A 10588-nucleotide genomic window follows, 5' to 3' on the forward strand; every position below is an offset into this window, starting at 1 on the left:
TTCATGGATAGATTCTTCAACTAGCGACGAGGTGCTGTTGTGTTTTAGAGCAGTTCTAACTTGATAACTGAGCTTTTATTCTCACATAAATTATTATTCATTAACATTATATATATTCAAACATACCTGGAGTGGAGGGGGGTGTTTAAAAACCATGATGAATGCAGCTTTAGGCGAGAAATTCAGCTACTGTTTATGCAGTATGGATGTGCATCGGTCTCTTGCGTCCTCCACAAAGAGGTGAAAGGTCAAGTCCAGAACAGAAGCCCTGCAGCCGTTTAAGACTCACTGTTATGGTCAAGGATGCCACAGCAGGAGGGAAGCGTTTGTGGCACAGCAGCTTGAAGCTCAGCTCTCTGATGACTTTGCCACCTTGAGGCCAGGAGCATGTGCTCCAGTTCCAGTCGCTGAGTTTAGGAGATACACTATATACGGCTCACAATGAATGTCCCGTATTGTTAGTTTAGTGCTTCATTCTGCGTTTGAAATGACATGTTGAGAGGACACTTGGTGCAGTTTATTAGGTGTTGCACACAGCTGTGCAGCAACCCCGAATCATAATAAGACCTGAGAGGCAGGTAGGCACGACGTAAACCTGCTGCAGCGACTGATTTTATAGCGCAGTAAAGGTGTCCATTCGGTGTCGGTCTCTGCTATCAAGAGGTGTTGTTATCACAGGTGAAAGCTAACTCCCTGCCCCTGAGCTCTCCCTCTCTAATGGCTTTACCAGCACAGTGGAAGCAGAAGGCGAAGAACTTGGAGAGAAACGTACAGGAGGGCGGCGATAAGAGGATGTAAGGAAAGGATGTATAAAAGAGGAGGTCAGCAAAGACAAGAGACGAGAGAAAACAGATGAAGAGAAGCAGGGAGATGAGAAAAGGGTTTCCCTGAACTATGAAATCACGCAGCACTCGTCCCAGGCTTTCACCTGACAAAGACAGAGTGCCGTTCTCCCAGTAAAAGAGCCAGAGCACAAAACTGTCCGACCTCCTGCTTATCAAAATCATATGTTCCTTGGCACACAGTGGAGGCTTTTTCCTTTTCCTCCGACTGCCAAAATACATCCTTCATTCCTTTATTTCTTCCTATATGGTCCTGCTTTCCTTCCAGTCCTCCATCTCTTCTGATGTTCTCTTAAAGACGCTCAGTGAATGCAAACATGAGACTAATGTGTTTGCATAAAAAGGCACGTATTTGTTGAAAATTTTAATCATTATGTGTCTGGCAGTTCTCAGCAGCAGCTCCCAATGTAATCACAAAGTGTCACCCAAATAAAAACCAAAGAAACAAACAAAGAGCAGATGTTTTGCACTTAAACTTTGACGATTTATTTCGTTTTGGCGTCACCGGGCACGGCTTTGTGTTTTTGTCATCACCATCCCTTAGCTTTGACACCTTCCTGCTACAGAGGAGATAAATGGCCCTGAAGTGATTGAGGATTTTTTTTTTCTCCTTAAAAAATGTCACAAGTGAAACTGTTGGCAGTCACACATTCATAGCAAATAGTTCTCATTAGGATTTATTGAGTTTTGAAAGTCTGAGCCCAGCATGAGACGGCCTGGAAATCGAAGCCGGTTTTGTAGGTGGTGTGTTTTGCTAAGTTGTGGTTATATTACTCAAAGCTACGGCAGTGAGACCTGCTTAACCTCTCAACATTCAACATACAGACCCAGTTAAACTGTTTTTAATGGACTCGATTATACATCGTTTGAAAGCAAAAAAGCCTCATGAATCAAGCAGTGAAAATGATTTTAAGATGCCAATACCACAGCAGCAGGAGCAGCAGCAGGAGCGTCTCACTTTGTAATTAAAGTGCATATAAACGGTAGTTTCTTATGAATCCTGTTTAGCTGCTCATGCTTGTTGAATCTCAAAGTGCTGCTTCCTGTTTTCACAGAGAGAATCTAACAAATACAGTCTTTTTTTAAAAGTTGTGTTAAGAGGTTAAGTAATGCCAATTTTCCTTTAATAGTTATTGGCTATTGGCCATTGCACATAAGCAACATCATCTGGTAGCTTCACCCGAGCTTGTGAAGAACCAAAAGCTGCTTCTCCTGGAGGTATAGATTACCTTCTAGTACATACAGTTTCTATTACTGCTGTCTGAAAGACCTGTAAACTGTTCTGATCTCAGAGCATCACTGTCACTCAACAATGCATGTATTGCTATCATATGGAAAGTACTGCTGGTCCTATATGCCGTTTTTTTCTACTAAAGCTACACTGGACATAAATGACTTGGATGTATGCTAACAAAAGACTAGCTAAAGCTTGGATGTTGCTGTTATTTGACTTAATTTACATGAAGTTTGGCATCCTGGTTGTGGTTGTTCTTTTAATGCAGTGCAACATGTGTTTGTGCATGTAAACGTCATATCCTGATTTATTAATCCTGGATTACTCCTTATCTTGGTATTGAGAAACTCCATCATGCCAAGTGGAGCTCACCATTCTGTTCCACGTATACATCTTATCCCGGTTAGGGTTAGGGATAGGTTAGGTTAAAGTGCCTGAATAGGTTAGTTTTTGGTGGTAAGAGCGTAACTTTTGCAGGCGTTATGTATCATCAAAACTTATACGAAATACTTTTGTGAGAATATTGGCTTGTTGCAGAGTAATCGGCGAGCTCGCCATGTTGGTATGACTCCACTAGGTTGATTGATTGAAGCAAGTGATCTCTGTGGCGGCTCTGCTCATTAAAAGTTAACTCAATAACTATTTTTTGTCTTTTATTTAATTTCTGGACCCAATATTTCAACACTGGCTGTGAGACCTAATATAAGTCAGTGCTGCGAGAGTAAACATCTGGTTGGAGCCAGTGATTGAATTTGTTGCCCAGTGATTGAGCAACAAACCCCCATTTGAAACCGAAACTCAAGCGTTAATGACTTCTTAAGGATGAAAGTATCTGGAACTCCCAACTAGTCAGTCAGAACTGATGAAGCCTCTTGGATGAGTGGTGGAACGTCTTCAAGGAACTCAAGCAAGTCCACTTGCTACGATTAATCTACCAGAATAACCATGACCTGGATGACTGAGAATCTTCACAGACAAGATGGATGAAGCAAATTTGCAATGCAGTGAATTAAACCATGCAATATTTACCACAACCAGCAGTATGAGAACTCTCATTGACAACAGAACCAATGCTTGTGCTGTTGTTTCCTTTGATTTCTTGAACGGTTTAACTGTGTTATACAGCTGGTAAGAGGATATCCAACTCATATGGAAATTTTCAGATTTTCTCAGATCACTGAACTCCATCTTGACAATCATATCCAACTGGTTGCAGCTGCATATCTTCCTCCACCTCTCCCAGGTCCATGAATGTGTGTCCTATGTGTTGACAGTGACAGCCTAACACAGTTCAAAGTGGAGGACATGTTTGAAATTTCTCGACCCTCTCACCTCCCGTTGTTGGTAATGAAGCAAATCCGCAACGCAGTGTTGGCATTTAGTAGCGCTAAGGCTGCTATAAGCCAAAGTGGCCTCATAATAGTCTGCACATATGCCTTGATATCTCTTTCTAGGGGACTTGACATTTTAAGCAGCAAAAACACACATTTCTTGCACATTGTCTTTGCTGCAGTTGGAGGTGCTGCTAATGCACTTTACATTTTATCCACCAACAATGCACCTTATGATGATGGAGAAGCTTTCTGAGTGTCCAACACTGAAAATGTTCAAGTTTGAACGAATGCAACATTACAGCCTTTTCTGTTTTGTCAAGTAGACATCTGTGCCTATCATACAGGAACAGCACAGGTCTAACTATGATATAAGTGATAGTTCTCTTCCATTGGATCCCAGTCTCCATTTAAGTTGCATAATTACACCTGCAGATTCACTACTATGGCCTGTCAACATGCATGAACCAGTTTTGTTTTGCTGTTGACTGAGATCACAACGCTCCATATACACCAAAATCCTATTCATATTTTGCAAGTAATTAAAAGACCCAGAGCTGAAGACAACAGAGTTGCCTGTTGGAAGCATCTATAAGTAGCTTTAAAGCAGTTTTACAAAATTAAAGTTTTCTGCTTCTTTCATTTGAGCGGCACAAATGCAAGTGTCCTAAATATTGAACCCTTATAATGTTAATGTTTAATGAGCAGCACAGTGGAAAACAATGCTCACTCACAACTTCTAATTCTGCATACTGGGAGTATCTGACACCAACAACAACTCCACTACAGACCAGCCAACAAACTGCTGGCTGGCAGAATTGCTGCGAATGCTGGCAGTTGCATCGTAAGAAAACTCCAATATTAACACTAGAACAGTGATTTCAGTTCATTTTTATAGCAGCTATTAGTGTTTGTGTTTGGTTTCACTTGGTAACAAAGCTGCTACAAACACACAACACAGCAAAAATGGCCAAATGTATTCATCTGGTGTGAGTAGTTCTACATAAGACTGTTTGGTGTTTGCCTTGTTGTGGCCATTGTGGCAAAATTGCATGAATTCTGTCTAAGTCAAAGCAAACTAACCTCAAAAATGGAGGAAAAGATGCTAGTTCAGAGATGTTTGGTTTAACGGACAGAAATTGCCACAACCTCAAGAGCTTGGGGGATGTTCTCAGTTTTTCACTGTGTAAATGGTGTCCCAATATCAATAAGACGTGTTTTATCGCACAGTCTTAAACATATCAGAATCAGAAACCGTTGTATTGCCAAGTAGGTTTACATATATGACAAATCTGATTTGGTGGTTTGTGCATAAACAATGACGTATCAATTTAAAAAGTGGTGGACAGTAAGTGTTACAAGACAAATAAGAAAGCTGGTGGACTCAAGGGACTACAGGTCATAAAAAGTCATAGAAGGTTTTACAGTATGTAATGTAAACCACTTGAAATGTGCAAACGGACAACAGTAATCCTATTTAAAAGCTGTGTGTTAATGTAAAGCATAGAGTCAATATCAGTTGGAGTTAGGAAATACTTGTTTTCAAGAGTCGGACTACCCCAAAGTACGGCTAACGTATTAGCATGTGGCGCCATCTGCCAATAGTCCACCAATGTGTCTTGGGGAGTTTTAGCGTCCCTTTAAATTGATCATCCTTCTCCTTAAAAGCTGGTGTATTCCTTTAAGAATGTCGGCGCGAGGCCAATACATCTTTATGTCGAAGGCATTATGCTGACTGCCAGCCAAGTCACAGCTGCAACGTTCAAGATAACACATGTCAGGAGGAGACTACAATATAGTTCCCACATGGTTTTCATGCAAGTCTATAATATGGTGCTGTCCATATATCCTCATTCAGAGATCTCTTTCAACGCGACGTGTTGAGTGTTGCTATTGGATACCAAGGCGGTCTGCAACAGGCTGTCGAGAAAGTTGAATCTTCTGATTGACGCATTTGGAGATTTTATACAATTTTCAGTCCATTTATGTGTTTCGATGCAACCCAGTCTCGACAAAATGACGCTCCTGTACGACTGATCTGCATTCTTGATTACGTTTTGAATGAAGATGATATCTAGATGTCAAGTTACGACAAGTTACAAGCTACAAAGTCCATGTTGGTTGGTTTCAGGTGGTAGATATTCAACATGGGACCTTCAGACTGAGGTTCACGTCTGGTGTGGTGGACACAAACTTAACATGAGACATGTTTCGTTTCCGGTTAAGTCACTGTAACCCGAAGGGCTTTCCAAATGAAATACAAAATTAGCATTGCTAATTTAAATGCTAGACTTTGCAATGACTTGCTCAGGTTTCGTAAAACATCATAGTTTTGTTTAAAATACGCCTCTTTCGCTATATGTTTAAAGCTTCTCCTCCATTTCCTGTGTTACCATGGTGACAAGTCCATCTAATATCTGACTGATGAAAACGAAAGATAATGAAAAACAAAGCCACGCTAATTAGAAACGTATCCAGTCACAAACAAACACAATCCTTCAAACAAACCCCCAAAACCTAATTTGATGCAGTTCAGTTGTAAAGGAGTCATATTTTTAGGAGACGCGGCTCCACGATGATTATTTAAGGCGACTCAGCACAAAGGAAACATCTGGACTTTGGCAATTTGATGACTTCTGAGGGTAAACAGAGTCCACTTTGGGTTTTTAAAGTCTTTTTCCATTATAGATGTGATAAAATTTGCAAATTTTGCACTTGTATTGAGTATAAGGGGGTGAGAAACAAAACAACAACAAAAAAAATACAGAGGATGGTAATTAAATCCTTTAACTAGTTTAATGGGCAGATTCCTTTCAGAGTTTCCTTCCAAGGGTTGGCTGTAAATCTCTCAGAGTTTCAGCGACGCTCGCTGCAGTTGGAGAGACGCTCTGTTGGCTTTCAAACTCATCTAAAAGACCAGAAAGATTTCTTTTGCCCCTTTGCTTATTGTTCCTGAAAGCTGGTCCCCTTTGCTCATTAGAAACAAAGCTGTGTGTCTAATAAATACTAAAGAGCGTATTTATGCTGAGCGTATGTTCTGCCTGCAGTGCTCATCGGTACCAAATATGACTGAAATGCACTTTGCCAAAGGAGCTGGTTATAGTAAATAAACGTTCCCAGCAGCCGGCTCTGTTTCATACGAGCTCGCAGTATATGGAGCGTAAATATTTGCAATTTCAGATGCTCTTTGAACACAATCATATGGAAATAGTTCTGCTAATAGTTGCGGAGAGAGAGAAAAAAAAACAAAACAAAAACACAAATCAATTAACAAATGACCTACAGTGACAGTGATCACATGCCACTACATGAACTCAGATTTCAAAGCAGGACGTCATCCTTTGAAGTTGCAACTACGGCTCTAAATAAACTCAGAAACTGTCACTTGTGCAGCCTCTCAGTTATTTAGGAGATAGTTCAGACGTCTTAACTGCTCAGTGCATGCAAACCAGAAGAAGACTTTTAATAATAAAACTGTTGTGTAGAGAAAACAGTCCTTAAAAACCAACAAACCTCAACTCAAACATCTGCATCTGGGAGCATTTAACAAGTTTCTCATTACCAAAACCACAAGAGACTCACCTGGAAATTCCTCCAGAAGAAGGAGAGCATAAACAGGTTTAGCACAAAAAAACACCAACTCCAAGATGGAAAGTTTTACAAGAAAACCTGGCGTAAAAAAAAAAGTATCCAGTTGATGTTCTGGTCCTGTTGGTGACTTGTAAAGAGGTCTTCTGGTGAACGAGGGGATGGAGCGCTCTGAATGTGTGGATTAGTTTGACCCTCCGTTGGTCCCTGAAGGCATCTGGATTTCAGATTAACTCCCTCTTCCTCGTCCCGTCCTGAAACTGTGCGGTCAGGAATGCTGCTTCTCCATCCCCTTCTACACCTACGCTCCTTCCTTCGCCTCCTCCATTCATCTCCTCTCTGCTCGAACTCTCAATCCTGCTGGAAACATTATCACTTTATTTCCTTTTTTTTTTTTTGCTGTTTTCTTTCCTCTGTGCCTACTCTCTCTCTCTCTCTCTCTCTCTGCCTCTTTCTCTTTTCCCTCTCCTGCCTGTTTTTCTCTTTACACGCTTTCACCCTTCCTCCTCTTTTCCTCCCTCCTGAGCTACATTACAGTGTGTGAATACAGATTAGCCAATTATTATAATCCATCCGCAGATATTGAGTCTGCGCCGGCGGCTACGCGCACACACGCTAACGCGCACTTTGCAAAACTTGGCAGCAGCTCGGTGTCATTCATTTGATCTGCCTGGATAAAATTTACAGTGAATCAAACAGGACGGGGCAGTATTAGCAGTTCAATTGCCCCCTTAAGCCCTGATACTGTACGTAAGACCTGCAGTGTTGAAAAGTGCGCCGCCGCTGTGTTGACTCACAGATACCAGGACTGAAGGCAGGTTTTGTGGGAATGTAAAGTCTGGGCTTTCTTTGACATAACGTGCATGTTGACTGCATTAGATTTGATCCTGTTGGTACCATTTGGAAGCACTTACTGACCTCCAAACTCCAAACAAGTCTTTATGAATAGGTCTTTTGTTACGGTGTTGCCTTTATTCACCTAGAACAGACAGAGAGGAGGACGTTAATGTGCGCTTTACAAGTGCGAGCTTAAGCTTGTAAAACATTAAACACAAAGCCTGTTGATTTTTCTTCTTCTTTTTGTTTCACCTCAGCAGCGGAAGACGAAGATGTTCATTCCTACATTTGTACAAACCTTCAGTTGTTGTTTCAAAAGGCTTCTTTGTCTTTGTCTGGTTGCTGTAATCTTAATCAAAATTAAACGCACCATTAATGTTGAAGAAGCCAAAGCACAATCAAGCATGTTATTTCAATTGATTCCATTAGTTGCATATTGTCTACACGTGTCTGATGCATGTTGTCGGCTTTAAAAGATTCCAGTTTGTCTTCATGTTGATAACACGCCATCATGATCACCACTGTAAGGTTAAATCCTGCATAAGTACACTTTGCATTTCCAATTTTTTTTCCTTCATATTACACAATTTTAGCCATTTAATCCATAATAATGTGCTCAAGGTTGATCCCAAAATACAGAGCAGTGACAGATTATTGGAGAAACCAACCTAAAATGAATAGTAAACTGTGAAGCCACCAGATGTTTCTATGATTCTTGTCATTGATTCTTCAAATCTCTGGATCTGCACTGGAGGGAGGAGCACTGTTTCAAAAGATATTCCTTCATTTTGTGTTTTGATGTTGGTGGAGGAGATCATACGTCTAACACGTCGCTTCAGAGAGTGTGTTCTGTGAAGGCCAAAGCATCTGATTCACATCGTTTCTCTTGTGTCCTATGGATGGTTGAAACCACTTTCATCAGGATAGAAATGTTTCATCACAGGATAAAGGCAGAGCTGAGCGCTGAAAACTTATTACAAACGTTGCTTCACTTGATATTTATTCATGATTTTTAAATGACCTATTTTTGAGAAAGACAATGACAAAAAAGGTTTATTTTGAATTTAATCAGTTTAGTCAGTGTTAGATGAAGGAGTGCTCTCACATGGACAGCATCAGATGAAGAAAAATAAGTACAAGATGAAGTGTGTCAGGAAAGTTTCAGGACTGGTGTCACAAAAGATATATTTCAAATCCAAACTACAAGTTTTCTCCTTCCAAGTAACTCCCCTGGAGTCACACTTCTCCAGCCTTCTCTGCCTTCACGCCACCATGCACTCCTGGAAGGATTCTTCCAGGATCCTCCTCAGCTCCATCGTCACAGCCATCTTGATGTTGTCCACATCTTCTAAACGGGTCTCCTTGATGATCCCCTTGAGGTTGGGGAAGAGGAAACAATCCCACAGAGCCAGGTGGGGTGAGTAGAGAGGTTGCTCCAGCACGGAGATGTTCTTCTCAGCCAGGAACTGTGGGATGCTCAGGGCATTGTGAGCAGGCGCATTGTCATGGTGAAGCAGCCACGACTGGTCCTGCCACAACTCTCGCCTCTTCTGGCGCACTGAACGAAGCAAACGGATCTCTTTGTAAATGTGCTGGTTGATCGTCTGAAGGGGAAAACTCGTAGTTTGGGTTTGAAATCTATCTTTTGCGACACCAGTCCTGGAACTTTTCTGACACACCTCGTGTGCACAGAGGGCGATCAGGGCAAAATCCTCCACTAGAGGAGCCTCAGGAGGCCTGTTCATGGTCCAGGTAGGGAGCACATGTTCAGTCTGTTCATGCAACCCAACGTTACATTTTTCTTATGTGCTTCCACTGAGGTTTGCATCTAATCAAACATTTAGGTGACAACTTTCTATCGATTGAGTTTTTTATCGCTATTAAATGAAGTTGCTATCGTCCTAGCCATGCCTACATAAAGTGATCATCCAGAACAGCTTTGCATTAACTTCCAGTGACCCTCTGCTCAAGAGAACAATCAGATTCCACATCCCCTCACCTTTCCCTCTAGTTTGCCAGCCATCTGTCAGTGACTCTTTGCCACGATTAGCTGCCATCCTGCATATTTTTCAGCAATTCAAATAGGTGTGGTTTATGTTTATATCCTCGGTGGATTAATAACCAAGGCAGTAGGGCTTCTTTAGGTTTACAAAGCTTTTAGATTAAGAAGGAGGACGTCATTGTCCTGATGTAGAGCCTTAAAAATATTACCAAAAATGCCACAAAATCACACAAAGCATGGATAAGATACATGCAGCTGCACAAGTTATTAGACTTTCAGATAAAATAACGAGTCTTTTATTGAGTTTGTTTAATGTCAGAATGGATAAAAAAAGAAACAGCAGTTCAATCTAGATATTCAGGATGTTATCTGCATGACCAAACAGATCTGACTTTGACAGACTTTACATGCCAGAGGTGGTGCATTACTAAAAGGTATATTTAAAGAAAAAGAAAAATCTGATGCATTATATAGAACTGCTTTTGAATTTCTAGGTTCCTCCAGCAGCTTCTTGAGGCTCTTGTAATTCCAAGAAAGTAACGGTGCATTTTTACTCAATGAGGTGTTTCATTAGACGTCTCCCAGATTAATACAGTTCATTCATTCATTCACTCTCTGCTAATCCTCCAGCGTCTCAAACAGGAGACATCTGTAATTTTACATCACTCAGCACTTTGCCTGCACTTTTCTTGCATCCATTGTTCGTGTACATGCGCGCAGACACGCAAACACACATTTCATTCGTCGGCTCATC

The 10588-nt window shown here is 41.1% G+C and overlaps 1 protein-coding gene across 1 annotated transcript in view; it reads right to left on the reverse strand.

The window, feature by feature from the left end:
- The window catches only part of LOC103355608 (matrix-remodeling-associated protein 5), a 31393-nt gene extending 24181 nt beyond the window's left edge, over positions 1-7212 (reverse strand). Inside the window, exon 1 of the mRNA XM_008279466.1 lies at positions 6990-7212. Coding sequence (XP_008277688.1) covers positions 6990-7019 — 30 coding nt within the window. The 5' untranslated portion in view covers positions 7020-7212. The remainder of the gene's footprint in view (positions 1-6989) is intronic.
- Between the last annotated feature and the right edge of the window lie 3376 nt (positions 7213-10588).

Source organism: Stegastes partitus, unplaced genomic scaffold (assembly GCF_000690725.1).
Source record: "Stegastes partitus isolate 25-593 unplaced genomic scaffold, Stegastes_partitus-1.0.2 Scaffold160, whole genome shotgun sequence".
NCBI lineage: Eukaryota > Metazoa > Chordata > Actinopteri > Pomacentridae > Stegastes > Stegastes partitus.